General features: G+C 39.4%; 1 protein-coding gene across 1 annotated transcript in view; it reads right to left on the reverse strand.

Moving 5' to 3' along the window:
- Positions 1 to 18,805, reverse strand: part of LOC100662556 (aldehyde dehydrogenase 1A1) — a 41,545-nt gene extending 22,740 nt beyond the window's left edge. The window contains exons 1-7 of the mRNA XM_010587509.3: positions 18,582 to 18,805; positions 17,886 to 17,990; positions 11,822 to 11,962; positions 7,995 to 8,124; positions 5,329 to 5,390; positions 2,800 to 2,928; positions 1,133 to 1,246 (exon numbers count right to left, since the gene is read on the reverse strand). Of these exons, the coding sequence (XP_010585811.2) occupies positions 1,133 to 1,246; positions 2,800 to 2,928; positions 5,329 to 5,390; positions 7,995 to 8,124; positions 11,822 to 11,962; positions 17,886 to 17,990; positions 18,582 to 18,647 (747 nt within the window). The 5' untranslated portion in view covers positions 18,648 to 18,805. The remainder of the gene's footprint in view (positions 1 to 1,132; positions 1,247 to 2,799; positions 2,929 to 5,328; positions 5,391 to 7,994; positions 8,125 to 11,821; positions 11,963 to 17,885; positions 17,991 to 18,581) is intronic.
- Between the last annotated feature and the right edge of the window lie 929 nt (positions 18,806 to 19,734).

Below are 19,734 nucleotides of genomic sequence, written 5' to 3' on the forward strand. Positions count from 1 at the left end.
GTGGGTTCGAACCACCGACCTTTCAGTTAGTAGCTGAGCACTTAACCATTACATCACCAGGGTTCCTGCTATTGTGCATTATAATTATATTGTGCATTAAAAAAAAAAAAAGTATTAATTAATCTACTAATGCTTTCATCTTTTCTAAAGGTTTCATGTAAATAGATCAAACCCCTAGAAGTCGATTAAGAAAAGTAGATTAAACATAGATTTGCACTGGAGAGATGTCGTCTGAATCATTTTTTGAAACCCAGAGAAATTTTTAGCACCCAATTAGACATTATCATTCCATCCTGTGAACCCCCTACCAGCGCTGTGTGCCTTCTGATTTGTGTTAGCAGCTGTATGAGATGGGGGTACTCTCACCCCTCATCCTCCATACAAAAAGAAGCATGCGTTATTTCTTGCACTGAATATTTAGCAGTGCCACATGCTCTAATAGAATGGCTCAAGAATGTTTCTGCTTGATAACACTGTGCTTTCACCCCATTCCTTTTCTTAGGACAGAAAATCATCTCAATAGATAGGAACTCATTCCCCAAACAGAGAAAGAAACTGTTCTCTCTTTGTTCCTCCTGTCTTTCCTCGCAGTGCCCATGGCTGGGTTCTTTCAAGTTCTGGATGATCAAGCTGGAGCCAGAAAGAAGGCAGAGAAGTGAGGCTGGGCCCAAAGGAACATCCAGGGCAGCTGGGCTTCTGGCTCCCTTTCAGGATGTCCAGGGAAGTGAGAGCCCCCAAATAAGGAGCTGAGGGTCAGGCTCTGCTATTTAATTTTCAGAACCTACACAATAATAAAATTACGTTCATTCATACAAATCACTGTGGCCTAATTTATATTTTCTACCGTAAACCTTACTAATCATACACCAAGGCCTAACTGGCAGAGAAGATAATAAACACGCTAAGAACCATTTACCCTAGTTCTCCTGAGTTCGTGACAGATATTTGATCTCCTCCAAACCACAGCTGCTTATGTTCTATAAACATACGTGAAGGTGAGAATCAGGAACAAATCACTAGAGGGGACTTTCTTTTTAAGGAAGGGTCGGCTCAAAAATTGTTACGCAAAGCATGCTTCTGACCGCTGGAGAGGCTGGCATTCATTATTGCCAGCCTGAGTAAATGATCTCACCTCTGTTGATCCTGTGAACGCCACTTTGTCAATGTCCATGTGGGATGAAATGGCTGCTCCTGCGGTGGGCCCATAACCGGGCACAATATTCACCACCCCTGGAGGAAACCCTGCCTAAAAGGCATAAAGCAAAAAACTTACAGCAGAAGAGAGAATTTAATACTATGAAAGAAGAGGAGGTTATGAGATTGAGGCTGTCTCTATGCGAATCTTGTAAATTTTCCTCTGAAACCCACTAGCCTTAAGTCAACTCCTACCCCTAGTGACCCTAGAGGACAGAGTAGTGCTCTCCCACAGAGCTTCCAAGGCTGCAAAGTTTATGGGAACAGACTGTCACAACTTTCTCCTGTAGAGTGGCTGCTGGGTTCAAACTACCACCATTTGGCTTACAGCCAGGTGCTTAACCACTGTACCACCTACTAAGAAAAATTCACTTAAGGAGTTTTATTACTGTTATTTAATTTCTTAGTCCACATAAAATAACTTCAAATGTTCAGTATCAAGAGACCGTTTCTCCTCATGATAAACCCACGTTTGACTTAGGCATTGTCCGAATGACAGCTGTCTCAAATTTCAGAACGTGGCGGTGGTGGTGGTGGGCCTTGAGTCAATTCCAACTCACAGCTCCCTACAGGACAGGGTAGAACTGCCCCATAGGGTTTCCTATGCTGTGATCTTTTCAGGAGCAGATTGCCAGGTCTTTTCTAACCTGGAGCCACAGGTGGGTTCAAAGTGCCGACCTCTCAGTTAGTAACTAAGTGCTTAACCATTGCACTGACAGGGCTCCTTAATCTCATAATAGTAACTCAAAAAGATGGTGTGTCTGTGTTATGAATTGAATTTTATCTCCCAAAAAGATTCGTTGAAATCTTACCTCCTGTACCTGTGAGTGTGATTCTTTTTGGAAATAGGGTCTTTGAAGATGTTATTAATTAGGGTGACATGGTCATACTGGAGCAGGTTGGGTCCTGGTCCTATAGGACTGGTGTCTTTATAAAAGAGGAGGAGAAGATATACAGAGGCAGAGAGACAGAGGAAGAATGCCATGTGATGCTGCAGCTGCAAACCAGGGAGCGTCTGGGTGGTCTAATCAGCTGTCATCGAGCTGATGCTGACTCATGGTGACTCCATGTGTGTCAGAGCAGAACTGTACTTCACAGCGTTTTTAACGGCTGATTTTTGGAAGTAGATTGCCAGGTCTTTCTTGTGAAGTGCCTCTGAGTGGCCTCTAACCACCAATTTTTCAATGAGCAGCAGAGCAAATAACGGTTAACTCTGCACTACCCAGAGACTCCTTGGATGGACTAGTTTAAACAACTTTGCAGAGCATTCATGGCAGTTACAAACCAACTTACACTTTAACATTTGAAAGGAAGCCAAATGAATTTCAACACGAATTTGTGTTCACAAGAGATGTGCAAAAGAAAAAGAAAAGTGATCATAAGATGACTGTGTGACACTGAGCCTTGGAGTTTGGCATCTCTGAGCAGCGGCTCATTTGGGTTGACTGCCAGAAATCCAAGCCAGTAACAACGCTAAAGACGTCCCCACCATCGGACAGGATCCATTTGCTGAGAATGTAGTTTACTGTAGCACCAACTGAGGTCTTTCCATTATAAATTAGGACTCCTGAGTTCCTGTGTCTATTTCAATTTCAGGACACTTACCTCTTTTATTAAAGATGCCACATGAAGAGCCGTGAGAGGGGTTTGCTCTGCTGGTTTGACAATCACGGTGTTTCCACAACTAAGGGCAGGTCCTATCTTCCAAATGAGCATAATCAATGGGAAATTCCACTATGATGAATATAGAACAATAGAGTCTTTTTAGTGCTGGAAAGCACATTTGCTAATCAAACTTTTACATTTTACACACCTTGTAGATGTTAAATAGTAATTGTAGTAGTTTTGTGTAATCATCTTGAATAGTTTACTTACTTAAATTCATTGCTAAAAGCAAATTGTGAATGCTAAAAGCTCTAAATAAATTAGGTATGGGGAAGGAGCAGGAAAGAGTTCTGAAATTATTCAACTCCTGTTGTTTTGAGTTCTTTTCCCATTATGAAAAATACCACTGCATGGCTTGAGAGTCCACCCTTACTATTAAACATACTGTAAGTTACCTGCATTTAAAAAGTATAATTATTCCTTTCTTCTAGTAGGTCATTTACTGTAATTCTTTACCCAACAGTATTATTAAATAGCACTTATTTTTAAGACTAAACTGTTGTTAAAAAACCAAGAAGTCTAGGCTTGGCTCGATCCCTGGCCAGCCATGTGAACTCACACAAGTTATTTGCTCTCTGTGTGTTGTCAAGCTGTAAATGCTGAAAACAGTCCTCTCTACCTCAGAAGGCTGTCCTGAGAATTAATCGAGAACGTAGGCCAAGTGCTTATGAACAGTGAACAGTCACTGACTAGTTCACCATAAAACCCATTGCTGTCAGGTTGATTCGGACCCATAGCAACCCTATAGGACGGAGTAGAGCTGCTCCACAAGGCTTCTAAGGAGCGGCTGGTGGCTTCAAACTGTTGACCTTTGGTTAGCAGTCAAGCTAGCTCTGAACTACTGCACCGGCAGGGCTTCGCCATTCACCATAGTACAATAAATATTAGCTATTATTAGTATTCAGGATTATGTAGCTTTTATCGATATTTTTGAACTAATGAATCATTCAAAATGCTGATTTTTTCCAAAATCATTGTAGCAAGAGATTCAGCTTCCGGACCCTTCATAATCTTTTCATTTGGCACTTTTGGATATGCCAGCCAAAGTGAAATCATTTAGATGTTCTCGTTTGTTGGGGTTCAAAGGAAATCGTCCTGATGCCTTAGAATCCTAACTTCTCTGAGAGGAATGTGGAGCATCAGAGCTTCTTATCTAAGGGCAGGATATGTTCCCTATAGTGCTCCAAATACCTCTGGCACTTTTTCTTGAATTTTAAATTGAAAAATGATATTCTTTTAGGATTTGAACAATCTGACTGCTACTATTCTCCATGATGCAAAGTCCCAACATGGAGACAAAATGTGTTGGAGAGTAGTAGGGCCTAGGACATTTCCCTAAAATGGTGTCCTGCGGCAGATGGGCTGGCGATGGCCATTTTGCCACATGCATGAAAAGCATGGATCTTACAAAGAATATGCAATATGACTTGCTTTTCAAAAGAGCCCATAGAGTAAAACGTTATGGTTTGTCGATGCTGTTAATATTCAAACACACTCCAGGGATATATTAAGATACAGAGAGGTTTCTGGACAGTGTTGTCTCTAGAGAGTGTGGACCATACTGGGTGACACTGTCAGACGGGGTGACACCAAAATGACTGTTTGTAAAATTTTTTTGCTGTACTTCAGCAGAAATTGATTTTTTTAATAAAAATAGTTGTACTAACAAAACATTTTTCGAAAGCCCAGTTTACATGTATCAATATACCTACAAGGCTAAAGCTCTATGCTAATTTACCTTTTCAACTTTCTAACGCACTCAGGTCAGAGCTGTCATTATTATCGCATTACAACCATGTTTTGAATCACGTGGTTTCGTCTGCACGCGCTGCAAGCCCTCGCTGTTGTTTCTGTTGCTACTCGGGGTTTTCTAGTCACGGATTTTGCCAAATTCTCTGGGGCTTTAGCTACAATATTGTAGTAATCACAATCTGTGAACTTATACCAATAACTTTTTTGAGAATGAAGTAGCAATTAAGAAGGAGAAAAATTAAAAAAGCTTTTGCTCAATGACTAATAACGTAACTGATAATGTTGTAATTCAACGTAGAAAGACTGTATACAACAGTTTTGTTGTTAGTATTCATATAATCTAAGAATATTACATTTAAGCTATTTAAAACTATGTTTATCACATATTATCCTGTGAGTAAAATTGATAGTAAACATTACTAAGGATTCTGTATGGTCTAGTATGGGTAGAGGTCCCTGTGGGGTGGACACCAGGAGTTTCAGCACTGGGTCACACCAAGCTTAGTGACGCCACTGTTTCTGGACAACCAAGTTCATATCCAGAAAATTGAGTCACAGGGAGACTCAGGTTCAACATGTCGTACAATTTGCTCTGAATTTAGCAAATACATAGGGATCCATTTGTGTTGGAGAAAGCTTCATTGCTCAATTGAATAGATTTACAACTACTTAGAATTTTATTATTAAGATTGAAAATTATACAGGAGACCAACTTACAGGAATGATTTGACCACACACACCAATAGGCTCATGTCTTGTGTAAGTAAAAAAGTTTCCATCTGGAAAATAAAATATACACAGAATCATATTTAGACAAATATATTTGACATTCATGAAATGATGATTTAAGGCTTATGTGAGAGGAAGGTGTAGGCAAAAAGTAAAATATATATATATATCTCCCAGTACTTACAAAATGAAAATTTGAGCCCCTAAGTAGTAATTTGGAATGACTGGAATTGTGAGACTGAGTTAGGTCAAAGCAAAGATGCTTAAAACTTGAAAATATCTTGTGGTGAAATGAGTCCCTTTATGTAGCGTTTGCCTTGGTTCTTTGGAAAAACAGCTTGAGAGATTTTTTCCCCTCAGCCCTAAGGAATTACCTTTGCCCTGGGTTTCTACCCCAGACAGTTTATTACTTTTCTACAGGTTGATTGACATTTCCTGGGGAAGCTGCAGACAGGTTTGATACATTTTTTTCCTGGTCCTGGGCCACAGTCTGCCCTGTGATTGGTATGCATCTTACAGGTCTTAGTCAATAGATTATGAAAATGCAGTGACTATATAGCCTGACTATGCAAATGAAGTGTCTGTGCCCTACCAAAAAGGAATTGGCCAGTTTGTGGCCCCCGCTGAGAGGGGCCATGCCTTGAAATCGACAAGGAGTATATAAGCAGCCAAGCTCACGGAGGTTTTTGAGACAGAAAGAAGAAGGAAGAGAAGTAGCAAGAAGGAGCAGAAGAGAAAAGAGAGAAGAAGCAGAGAGAGAGGAGGCAAGGAACCTCTAACGGAGCTGTAACGTGGTCATGGGCTATAACACCGAAGACACCAACAGGCCCAGAAGGGGCCCAGAGGCAGAGCCAGCACTGATAAATGGCACAGCCAAGAGGAGCCTGTCCCGAGTGGGGTGAGAGGAGCCTTTCTGAAAGGACCAAGAGGAGGCCTGCAAGGTCAAGAAGAGCTGAGAGAGCTATCCTGCACTGAAGGGAGACTTTGCCTACATGCTTCCTAACCCTGACCCTGAGTTCTAGCCTGTTGATCCTGATTCCTAATTGTACCCTGTTCCTTAATAAACCACTTAACCGTTAGTATGGTCCGTGAGTTCTGTGTGGTCATTGCTACATATTATTGAATCCAGAAGAGACTCAGAGAGTGCTGTGGGAGAGACGGCTGGTGTCAGAATTGGTAATGAAGGCTGAAGGTGAAGGTATGTCTGACCTCTGCTTCATAGGAATTGACTATGTGCTGATTCTTATATCTGAAGTTATTCGTACAGATCTGAAAGGTAATTGATTCTATTTCTCACTGAGTAAGAGGGCTGCTTTCGATATTATTCTATTCTCAAACTTTTATAGAGAAAGGAAGTAGGTGTGTGACTAAGAACCATGATAAAATGTATTTAAGACAGCTATAACTTTTAAAAGTAATAAGCTTTAAAAAAAAGAAAAAAGTAATAGAACTTAAAAAATACTAAAGTTAGAAAATGGTAGGAAAAAAAAAAAAGTCCCTAAAGCAATGAGATATGTAGCCTTTCCTAGTGGCTTTTTTTTTTTAGTAGCTTGTTCTAAAATGTTCTTTTTGTACCTACTGAACAGCAGAAGCAAACACTCCTAATTCATGAAAAAATAAAATTAAAAGCCAGAAAAAAAAGATACTTCTTTCAACCTGAACTTGACTGAGTCACACGCCTCAGAGTTTGATGTGGTCGACCTGGGCATTACACTGCGCTTTATTTTCTGTTCTGCTCTAGTTCCCACAGATGCCTCCTGGCCGTCACAGCAAGAACTCTCCTTATCAAGGTCTGTTTGTACTTGAAATGGCACTTCCCATTTGTCAAAGGATAAATAAACAGTTACTGAAAGAACCAAATTCCTTGGGACCACCATGGCCTCACTCTCCCCTTTTAACTTCCCAGATACCACTTCAAACGTACTGGATGCTCCCATTAGTCTGGAAGTGCACATCAGGACCAGACTGGAGGTGGTTGCAATCCTACAGTCAATAAGTTTATATGGATTAAACTCCACCCATACTGTCTTCCAAGTTGGTGCTTTTTCACATTTCTATCTCAGTGTGCCCATGCCTTCACTAAAATGAGACATACGCACATATTCACACACATGACTTCTTAAGTCAGCTATAAACCCAGTGCCATCTTGTTCTGACTAAAGCTATTTGAAACAAATCAGCGTGAATTATTTTGTTGAATTACCCTGGTCTGATTACACTGAGTTAGACCAGGTACGGATGACTATAACAGACTCATTCTGTAACAAGAAAGGAGGCTTAAATAATTACATTATAGATAGTTATAAATGTCACTATTGGAATACAACCCAAATATATAAGTTCAGAGACCACCTTTGAAAAGTTCGGGTCCTTAGAGAGCCAGTTGTCTTAAATCAGTAGTTGTGGCCAAAAGAATGTGCTTACTTCAGTGTTTGCTAAAATATTCAGTGGGATTTTGCTGAAACAATTTTAAAAGCCATTTGATAAATCTTAACAGAGCTTTCAGGTTCAGAACTGAATTTTCTCCAAGTCAAGGAGAAAATAAATTTGCTTTGTTTGGTTGGCATTTTTAAAAGAAGAGTTTGGAATTATTCATCTCTGTAGTAATTTCCCCTGCCCTACCCCATCCCTGGTGGTTTCTCAAAGCTACTTACCAATTGGTATTGTTCGACCCTGGATCTTGTCAGCCCAGGCTGCACAGTAGCGTAGTGTTTTTATGGAGCTTCCTACATCTACCATATACGAACTGGCAAAGAGTTTTCCAGCATTCATTGACTCTAGTGTCTGAAAAAGAGATCAAATGTCAAATCTCAACTTTCAGAAAATTTCTAGATTAAAGAATATATATGAAAATATATACCCAAGACCAAACCCATTGTTATCAAGTCAATTCCAACTCATAGCGAAACTACAACAGAGAGTAGAACCACCCCATAGGGTTTCCAAGGCTGTAATCTTTATTGAAGCAGAGCGCCACATCTTCCTTCCCTGGAGCACCTGATGGGTTCCCACCACCAAACATTCTGTTAGCAGCTGAGTGCTTTAACTGTTGCACCACTATGGCTCCTTGTGAATATATGTATTGCCAATATTTTGAATAATTATGTGTTATAGAATTTTGGTAGGAGCCCTGGTAGCACAGTGGTAAAAGCGCTTGGTTGCTAACTGAAAGATCAGTAGTTGCAACCCATCAGCTGCTCCACTGGAAAAAGGTGTGGCAGTCTGCTTCTGTAAAGACTACAACCTTGGAAACCATTTCTACTCTGTCCTATAGAGTCGCTTTAAGTCAGAATCAACTTGATGGCAATGGGTTTGGCTTTTCCTTTAACAGAAATTTGGGTATGGAATAAATAAGTCACCTTATCTTGTCTAACCTCATTTAAAAAGAGAAGAAATAAAAAAAAAAAAAAAAGTTAAAATAACTTGCTTAAGGTCTTGTTGCAAGATCCAGGCAGAAATAGTAATTGGATTCTGGTTTCTAAACCATAGTGGTCCTCCTATCATATTATGAGTGTGCTCCAGAAAACCAACTGTTATAGATTGAATTGTGTCCCCCAAATATGTGTCAACTTGGCTAGGCCATGATTCCCAGTATCGTGTGGTTGTCCTCCATTTTGTCATCTGATATAATTATCCCCCATTTTCTGATGTGTTATAAATCCTAGCCTCTATATGTTAGTGAGGCAAGATAAGTGTGGGGTATATCTCGAGTCACAGCCTTACAAGAGGGTATACTCAAATTACCTGTAACCCATTGCCGTCAAGTGATTCTGACTCATAGCGACCCTATAAGACAGAGCAGAACTGCCCCATAGAGTTTCCAAGGAGCGCCTGGTGGATTCGAACGGCTGACCTTTTTGTTAGCAGCCGTAGCACTTAATCACTGCACCACCAGGGTTTCTGACTCAAATCACACCCTTACTTAGGTCATGCCCTTGCTTGAATCACATCTTTTATCTTAACCTCTTGCCATTGAGTTGATTCCAACTCATAGCAACCCTATAGGACAGAAGCAGACTTTCTCCCACAGAGCTGCTGGTGTGTTTAAACCACCTACCTTTCAGTTAGCTGCCCAGTGAGAAACGAGTGAGAGGTGTGGAACATCATTACCACTGAGAAAGAAGAGCTGAGAGTGGAGCATATCCTCTGGACCTGGGGTCCCTAAACTGAGAACCTACTAGACCCAGAGGAAGATTGAAGCCAAGACACATGGAGATCTCCAAGGAATGCTGAGCACACAGATGTTGAAAGCAGACAAGAACCTTCTCCCAGAGCTGAGACAGAGAGAAAGCCTTCCCCTAGAGTTGGTGTCCTGAATTGGGACTACTAGGCTCCTACACTATGAAAGAATAAATTTCTGTCTTTTAAAGCCATCCACTTGTGGTATTTCAGTTTTAGCAGCACTAGATAACTAAGAAGGAATTTGGTACTGGAAGTGGGGTGCTGCTCTAACAGATGCCAAAAATGTGGAAGTGGTTTTGGCTGATGATGTTTCTAAGCAAAATTTAAATATTGCCACGTGGTTTCTCCTTGACGCTCATAGTAAAAATGCGAGAAGAAAGAAATGCACTTAAAAACGAACTGTGCAAAATGAAACAAAACTTAAAGATGTGGAAAAGTCTATTGTACAAACTATGGACAAGTCTCCTTAGGCAGATCCGAGTTCCAACAGGGTTTTACTTATTGTATAATCCAACTGAGGGTGACAATTTAGTGCCAGTGACTATTAATGATGCTTCAATAATTATTTTTTAATTTTTGCTTTCTCTCTGGATATAACCAGTCTAGTCACACAAACTTGAGTAACACCTAGACCTTTCATCCCTGAATGCTCCAGTCTAGAATAAGAGCCATCGTGTTTAGATTATAAATTAGAAATGAATTAAGATGAATTGAAATGTTTCAAATGTGGTTATTTTTATGATTATTCAAATTGTTACATACACAGAATTTTCTTCACAAAATTAGACTTTTTTTTTCTTTTAATCGTGATACTCTCAATTTTGCTATTGTCATAATTATCATTTGAGTGGCCAAGCTGTTAAGTTGAACCTTTTCTAGTCTGGTGCACTAAACATTATAGAATATCCTGTCTTCTCTTTTCCTTCTTTTATTCAGCAGAACTTTAAAGAGCTCTTTGAGACCTAATATTCTGCTGGGGTGGTTACCTGGCAGGAATCTGCAGCTGAGGGAGTGACATGTTCTGTTATACCATCTTCTGTCTTTGTATTATACTGTTTATCATCTCAAAATTAAATCAAACATGATTTCTGTATGTCTGCTATTTTTTCCCTTAGAAACTTGTGCTGACAGAGGCATTCAACACTCTGTTATCCATAGATTAGATAAATGAGAGAAGCCAAGTTTTAGTAAATCCTGCTTTCTTCCTGCAGGAAATTTTGGTTAATGTAGTTTTATTGCACATAGTTTCTGGCTCTGTATTTTTGCATACTTTGAATTATGCTAAATCCTTGTGTAGGAGATGGTATTTTAGTGGTTAAGAGTTTGGCTGTTAACCAAAAGGTTGGCAGTTCAAATCCACCAGGCACTCCTTGGAAACCCTACAGGGCAGTTCTACTCTGCCCTATAAGGTCACTAGGATTCGGAATTGACTTGATGGCAATGGGTTTATTTTGTTTGTTTGCTTTTACTGCTGATTAAAAAAGATTGTAGGCCTCTTCTTTACTGCCTGTTTAAGATTCTAAAGATAATAAACATTTATTATGAAACTGGATCTTAGTATTGGTTTGTAGTTCAGTTGATTTCCCTATAACACACAACTGAGAAAAAGAAAACAAGGAAGCACACACCTCCCATATTAAATGCTGACTCATCTATCTGGTAAAATATATATTTTTAAGAGGAGTATATACAAAAACATAACTTTTAAAAGCACATAAATAATCAGACTTTTTAACTTATTCTTTGCCTTTTTTCTACCTGTAAAAAGATCCTAAGTTAATCAAATGAACAGATACATTTTCAGAAGGGAAAAAGTAGTCAGTATTAACTGTCTTAGTGGGATAGACTAGGGAGAAATAAGATTTATTTTAGAAAACTATTCTGGGAAATCTTAACAAACCCCAGGAGGTTTTCCACTAAAAGAGGTCAGTGATCAAGCAAGTCTGAGAAACCCAGGGTATCAGTCTAAGCGTTTCACACAGCACATGACTTTGTTAAAGGCTCTGACAAGTTCTAGAGTAAAGGAAAGACACCTGTGAAATTTGGTTTAACTCAGTGTTTGCAGAGTTTGGACTCTGCAATCTATTATGGAGGCAGAAACTACATCACCCTAGAGTACAGATTATTATTTGAGAATAAGCTCAATATTACCGTTTCTGTATAAAATCTAGAAGTTGAAATGTTTTATATTTTGTTTGTACAGCACACACAGTAACCACAAAAACCTAATGACTTTCCAATTCGAACAGTAAATGTTTTCTAAAGCTCTTACTACCTGTCTAACGTGGCTAATACTCACTGCCAACAGCAGACGATCCCTTTCAATTAAATCAGCCAACTTGCATAGTAGCCGTCCCCTTTCGGAAGCATCCATAGTACGCCATGGAGAGCCAATCTGAAAAGCTTGTCTTGCAGCCTTCACTGCTTTGTCAACATCTGCCTGGAAGAAAAATGGTAATTCAATTCAGTAGGCTAAACGTATCAGCAAATCCAATGGCAATGACCCTATAAAATAGACTGGAGCGTCTTATAAGTGGTCACTGTATCTTCATTAGGCCAAAGTCTAGCACATTTACAAAGTCAGTATGTTGAAATTAAGCCCAATGCCTTATCTATAGAATGATGAGCCCATGAATGCAGGCTGCGGTTGATTTCCTAGAACAAATAATTATTTTTAATAGCTGCTTATCAGTGGAGTGCTTACTATGTGTCCAATAATGTTGTAATAACTCCCTATACATCAACTCATTTAATTCTCAATAGTTTTATGAGATAATATGCTCCTTATTTTACAGATGAAGAAACTGAAGCAAGGGAGAGAAGAGATTTGCCCAAGGTCAATAGGTAAACGTAGCAGAACTGAGTTTGTGTAGAGCCCTTGCTCTCTCACCACTACTCTTTGGAGATTGGGACACCAAGAATTCCAGGCAAACTTCAAGGTGTCTGGGCCCCACCTCACCTACCAAAGCTTATTCTCCCGTATGTTCCCATGGGCAACCCTGGTGGCGTAGTGGTTAAGTGCGACTGCTGCTAACCAAAAGGTCAGCAGTTCGAATCTGCCAGGCACTCCTTGGAAACTCTATGGAGCAGTTCTACTCTGTTCTATAGGGTTGCTATGAGTTGGAATTGACTCGATGCCAGTGGGTTTGGTTTTCGGTTTATGTTCCCATAATTCTCCTTCCCTAGAAGTCTCTTCCAGTGTACCGCTTTCCTTTCAAAATCCTACACGTTGTTCAAGACCCACCTCAAATATTACAATCTACCTAAACTCTTTCCAAACTAATCCAGCTTGATAATAGCTACTAGTTGAGGGTCTACTAAGCTCCAGCCACTAAGCTAAGCTCTTTACAGCTATTAGCTCATCAAATCCCAAAGTTACCACTATAGTTAAGTACTATGGATCTTATTTCGTGGTGAATAAACTGTGGCTCATTGATATTGAATGTCTGAGCGAGTAGCTGGTAGAGTCAGGGTGTGATCCTATATCTGATCCCAAAATCCAGCTCTTACAGCTGTGCAAGGTTGTTTCCTAACAATGATCTCTTCTTTGCAGGGAATATTTACTGCTGTCTGTGTTATAAGCTATAATATTTCTCACTGTTCTGGGCCTAAAAATAGCAGGTAATAAACACTTAATAATTTTGTTTACTATCTTATAAACTCATTGACTTTATATGATTATAATAAAGGTGATATAAATCATATTGATATTTATATAGCAAATTTTATTTTAATATATTCCATTATATGACAAAGAGTTTTTATATTAATCAAAATTATTAGGTATAAGGGTTTTTTTTTTATTATTCTAGAACTAACATTTTTATTTCAGGTCTGGTATTTCCAGGGATAACAATTTGTGAATTAACCAGAAAACAATCAGGTACATTAACTCAGATTTTCCATCATCAATAACACTTTTGCCTTATAATGTTTAAAACTTTTTTTTTTTTTAAGTAAGGAACCACAAGCTTGAATGTATGAAGACAATTCAAACGATGATGAAACACCCAATGCCTTTGAAGCATAACGAAGAAAGTACCACTTACTTAACTATTCAGTTACTCCTAGATTGTACACTTCCATATTAAATTCATTCAGAAATGGAGAAAGTAGCTATCAGACCAGTTTTAGTTTTACACCTGTCATAGGCACTTACTTAAATGGACTCTTGCTTTTAATCCCAACCATCATTTGCTAGGTCATGCTTTGGTATTAAAAGCAGTTTTCAGGATTAGTCAATATAGCCTAAAAGAATCACTGAAGTGAAAAGAAAACAGTTCCCACCCACATCTGGGCTTTGCTTTGTAACCTCCATTTGTTCTTGCCCCTCCTCCTTTCTTTCTAATACCACTGAAAGGCGGTATACAGCCCATTGTTCGCACCATTCTACTCCTAAATTAAATCCCTAAACCCTCTTGGCTCATTCTCTAAGCGTCAGTTCTAGAATATCGGGTTTACTGTGACCATGTAATTTACAAGATTTGTACCTTTCACTGAGCAGCGTTGTTGGAGGTTACTGCACATTTGTCGGCAAAACTGTGAGAACAGCAACGATTATTTGAAAAGAACAGTTAGTAGATCACTCCAAAAGGAACGGGCTGCAACAGGAGTGCCGAATGTTAAGCACACTGTGGCTTTCCATGGGCAGTTTATACCGTGAGCAATTTAATCCCAGTGATCAAATATCCTGCCAACCGTAGCTTTACGGTATATAAATGAGTGTGCTTAATTTACATTTGGGCAGACAGCCCTGCTCTTTTCTGAGCAGGAATAATTTGTCAATAAGCACAGAGCAAATAAATGACAAACATTTCGAAGCTTCGGGTGCGATCATCAGCTTTTCCTTTCTACCCTTGAGAAAGGAGGCAGATCCCCTAAGTGTCAACGATGTCCTCGTGCTACCTTCCATGATTTCATCTGAAACTCCAGGCTCAGAGTCCTTTCACTGATGAAACTAATCCCCGAAGCCAGTGGCAGAGCTAGGTGCTCAAGACCCCTGAGTTCAAACATTAAGAATATTTTTTTCTTTTAGTTGCAAACTGAAAAGAGATCCACAGGCTCCCTCCTGAGTGGAAAGAGCAGACACCTGTCAGTGTCTTACTCTGTCCTCACCTTGCCCTTTATTAAAGCTTCCCACATATTTCCCAGGCTTGCCAGAGCCACTCAAGAAACTAGAGGGACATTTGAGCTCATGTAATGTGTGGATCTCTACAAGTCCCTGATAAAAGGTTGAATGTGAAGAATAAATGTTCCTCTTATTCTTGGTGGAAACCCTGGTTAAGAGCTATGGCTGCTAACCAAAAGGTTGGCAGTTTGAATCCACCCGGCGATCCTTGGAAACACTATGGCGCAGTTCTACTCTGTCCTATAGGGTCGCTCTGAGTCGGAATCAACTCGACAGCACGGGTTTGGTTTATTTATTTATTTATTTTTCTTATTTTTGGCAATGGCTTGTAGGACACAAGTTTCTGCATTTCTTATGTCATTTTGCCAGGTATGAGCAATATTTTTCTGCCCAAGTTTGGGCTTAGAACCTTTCATAGAGGTGCAGAGTTACTGCCATAACATTTTCTGGTCATCAACTTCCTTCCTTGTTAAAGTCCATAAACCTTATGAAATGCTAGCATTTGAGAAGAGATTCAACGTGTGGCTCAATATCTCAGTTCACTGCTTCTCAGAGTATAGTCCCCTCCCACCCAGAAACATCTGCATCGCTTGAGAATTTGTTAGAAGTGAAAATTTGGGGTCCCATTCAACAATTATTAAAACAAACTCTGAGGGTGGAGTACAGTGAACTGTGTTTTAACAAGCTTTCTAAGAGGTTCTGATGCAAGCTAAATTTTGACAGTCACTGCCTTAGTTAATAGTAAGTTTTGTACTGGATTCCGAAGTGTCTTCCCAAGTGTGTGGGGTGTATGGAAATTCAAAGCTTGGTGGAGAAGAATGTTACATTGATTCAGAATCTATAGTGCACCAAGTACTGAGGACATAAATGTGAGGTGTAGTGTTGATCTCTGGGTGGTGCAAATGATTAATATGCTCAGCTGCTAACCAAAACGTTGGAGGTTCCAGTCTACCCAGAAGCACCTCAGAAGAAAGGTTCAGCCATGTACTTCTGAAAAATAAGCCATCGAAAATTCTTTGGCGCACAGTTCTGCCCTGACACTCGTGGGGTTGACATGAGTTGGGGTTGATGATAACTGTTTTTAGTGTTGATCGCCATACAAAGCATACTGCCTCAGTCAAATTAGCCAATAGCTATGAAATACAAGGGTTATAATAGAGGCCAACGACATGTTCTATAATGTTACAAAGCAGAACAATTCTAACTGGGAATATTAAAGATGGCTTTAGAAACGTAAGACCCGGTAATGATTGAGGCTTTCTTACGTGCTCAGCACTGTTAAAGACTTCTGCATATTTTTTATTTACTTCCCAAAGTTTTCCTATGTCCTCATTTTACACGAAAAGGGACAGAAACTGAAAGGGGGTAAGTAAAAATGTGGGACCTCTGTTTTCTTACTACAGATGATGATATGAACTAGGCCTTGAGGACCGTGCAGGGCACCTAGCAGAGAGGTGATGACCAGCATGCAATGTTTGGGGGACAGCACTGGACAGGGTGCAGCTGGACCTCAGATTGGCGGGGTGTGGATGGGACAAGGGTTGAATAATATTATAAGGAACACTGCACATGGATTTTTTTTTTTTTTCTGAAAGTAGTGAGAAACCCTTGAAGAATTTATGCCCTGATGAACTCTTTGGTATATACAAAAAATGAAGTATGTAAGCAAGTGACACTTGACTCAATTCTATTTTGTTTCTGTTTCTCCATCTGTTGACTCTTGCGGCTGAACTCTGCACTCCTGCCCCCTCAGAAATCAGTCTTACTTCATTCTGATCATACTGCACCATGAATCTGGTGGCCTTCCCCAAACCCAGAAGAGCTCCTTTGGTCTATTGCTATCACGGAATAGGTCTGTATGGCTTAATGCATGAAGATTGTTGTTGTTAGGTGCGTGGACTCATAGCAACCCCAGGTGACAGGGTAGAACCGCCCCGCAGGGTTTTCAAGGCTGGAATCTTCCCAAATCAGATGACTAGGACTTTCTTTCTGGGAGCCGCTGGATGAGTTGGAGCCACCAACCTTTCAGTTAGCAGCCAAGCACTTAACTGTTTGGGCCACCCCAGTGCTCCTCGCATTAAAATTAGTAGTTTCATTATTGGGGGGACAGTAGTGAAAACAATAGAGACAGGCCCAGAACATGTGACTGCTACAACGAATTAAAACATAGTGTAATGAATGGTATGATCCTTAGGCTTTGCTGACTTCATCTTCCAATGGTCTTTTCACACACAAAAAAGAAATTGACCTGACCGTATTTTATGTTGTGGCGACTTGACGCTTGGTAACATCTGGATAACTAAAAGCTAGAAAAAATATATTAAGTTAGATTTAGGAACACATACACTTTTAAGGTATGTTTCAGATAAAATTTCTGTAGACTTTTACTTGCCTTTCCCCAGAGGTCATTTAATATGACCTTATTTCTACAGTAATCACAAGGTAAGCCAGTAGCCCTGCCAGGCACAGGCTCTGGTGTCAGAAGGAAGCATTTGAATGCTGATTTCATTACTTATTAACAGTCACCTTGAGTGAGGTAAGCAACCCTTCTATTCTGCTTTTTCTTCATCATTCCTAAAAAGTGTAAAGAATAGTATCTTCTTTTTAGGGTTGCTTTGAGAATTTTTTTTTTTTTTGAGAATTAAATTAAAACAGTATTTAGAGCTTTTTTGTTTTGTTTTTTAGCTATTACTAAACAGAAGTTGGTTTTTGTTATTATTGTTAGCTAGAGAACGACAACACTTCTTATTTATTTTAAATCATTTCAAATGCAGTTTTAAAGGTATTGATCAGTATGAATTCAATGATTTTAATGAAATAATTTTAGCAATATATTCTTTTTAAAATCCCATGTTAACTTTTGGTTTCAGTTCCATCTAGCAACTTAAAAAGAACAATTTAATAGGAATAAAGGGTTTCTTTTGAAATCTATGATTAGTCATTTCTTGTGCAGTTGGTACAGTGAACCTGGATACTCTTTCAATCAAAAAACCAGCAAGAAAAATGAGCACTAAAAGAATCAAACGGAGCACCCCAGAACATAGGCTCATCACCATTAAATGGCTACTGAGGGCCCTCTATGCTCCAAGCACAATTTAGAAAATTTCTTTAGACAGCCCCAGAAGCCATATTTTAAATGACATGCCTACTTAAACTGGTAGTGGAGCTTGGGGCCTCAGGATGGAGAGAGACAAAGAAACCTGGCATAAAATGGAACCAGTGCTAGGAAACTCACCTTATCCCCTTCTTCTACATCACAGAGTTTTTCCTCGGTTGCTGGATTGAAGACGGGAAATTTCTTGCCACTCACTGAATTATGCCATTCATTGTTTATGAAGATCTGCCAGGAGGAGAGAAAATAAATAGAAAGGAATTTAAATATGCGAGCTATTTTAAAATGGTTTACAGAGCTAGCATCACAAAATGTCTAACAAGCCACAGGAGTCCCTGGATGGTGCAAATGGTTAATAGTCTCCGCTGCTAACTGAAACGTCGGAGGTTCAAGTCTACCCCACAGCACCTTGGAAGAAAGTTCTGGTGACCTGCTTCTGAGAAACCAGCCATTGAAAACCCTGCAGAGCGCAGTTCTCCTCTGACACACGTGGGTCCCCATGAGCAGGAATCAACTTGACGCAACTGTTTTTTTAACAAACCCAAGCATTACAACTTCTTCCCTTTCTCCCCAATTGTGTTTGGTAGTTGAAGACATTTTACTTACACACACACACACACACACATGCGGGCACGCGTGCACACACTCACATACACTGAAATAAGGTAACACTTTTAAGTTTCATTAAAGTATGAGATTATTTCAGTACTTGAAAATACAGACTGAAGGAAATAATCTCAAATAAGTTGCTTTTATCTGAAATAGCCATAAATTTGAGGCAAGAGTCAAAGTTTGGAGGCCTGGATACTTATGAATCACTTTCTCTAGTTTCCACTTCAGATTCTGAACAGGCTCATTTAGGGCTACTGAATAATTTGGTATCATAAGTGACTGTTTTCTGGTACTTTATTTCACTGCTTGAAGGAAACTTTGAGGAGAATTTAAAAAGAAACTTGCTTAGAAAAAAAATGGCTAGTTACATTACAATATGTACACACTATCTATCTTCATTATTAATCTTGCATCTAAACTGTACCTATAACCCCCCCTCAGATGAACACTAGTGAAGGTTTTGCAAATGAACATTAACCAAAAGTAATAAGGCAAGGTTATTATTATTATTAAGGCAAGCCTTAAGGTAACTGAAAAAATTGGTTGCAAAGGATTCCAAATTACCAGGAACTGTTTTGCATTATTTAATTTTAACCTTTAATATACAACACTGATACCTAGCTTTTGTTTGAATTTGTGCTTATGTTCACATAATCCCACACGGTCACTTTTGTGTTATCAGAAAGTTGTGTATCAATCGATGGGAAATAGGAGATGTACTCAAGACGGTACCAAGGGAAATGTCAAGATTAATTAGCCATGGCTGTTCTCCAGGGGCTTACAGTCTAAGAGAAGAACATGTTTCTATCAAGACCAACCTGTAAAAGAATAGAAGGTTGTAGACTAAAACGACTGAGGCAGTAATTCAGTCAATTCATTGTGTAGAGGAACTCATGGAAGAGAGAGATGTGGGTTGGGAGAATGCAGCCTGCAGAATGGGATTTGGATTAGTGGAAAAGAACAATGAGCAAAGGAAGAGAACAATTTTAGGATATTTGTAACACAGTCAAAGATAAGCCCTAAAGACAAAGTTCCAGTGGAAGAAAGTTTTAGATAAGGTCAGACAAAGAAAACAAAGTCAGTTTGTGGTGGATGTTGACTCCCATAGTGAGAAGTTTAGGCTTACTTAATTCTGGACACAGTAAGAGAGTAAAACAATCAAATAAGTGTTTCAGGAGTACAGAAAAAGTACCCAAAATTGATGTGAAGGAGTTCAGGAGGTTTGTCTGCAGACAATTTTAATAATCCAGCCATGAGGGAAGAAGGCTTTAGAGAGACACAGGACCGCAGTCTTCAAATCACAAAGTGTGGTATGTTCTCCCACAAACAGAAAGCTTTCAGCATAAAAACACAGCTCAGC

The sequence above is a fragment of the Loxodonta africana genome, chromosome 9, assembly GCF_030014295.1.
Source record: "Loxodonta africana isolate mLoxAfr1 chromosome 9, mLoxAfr1.hap2, whole genome shotgun sequence".
NCBI lineage: Eukaryota > Metazoa > Chordata > Mammalia > Proboscidea > Elephantidae > Loxodonta > Loxodonta africana.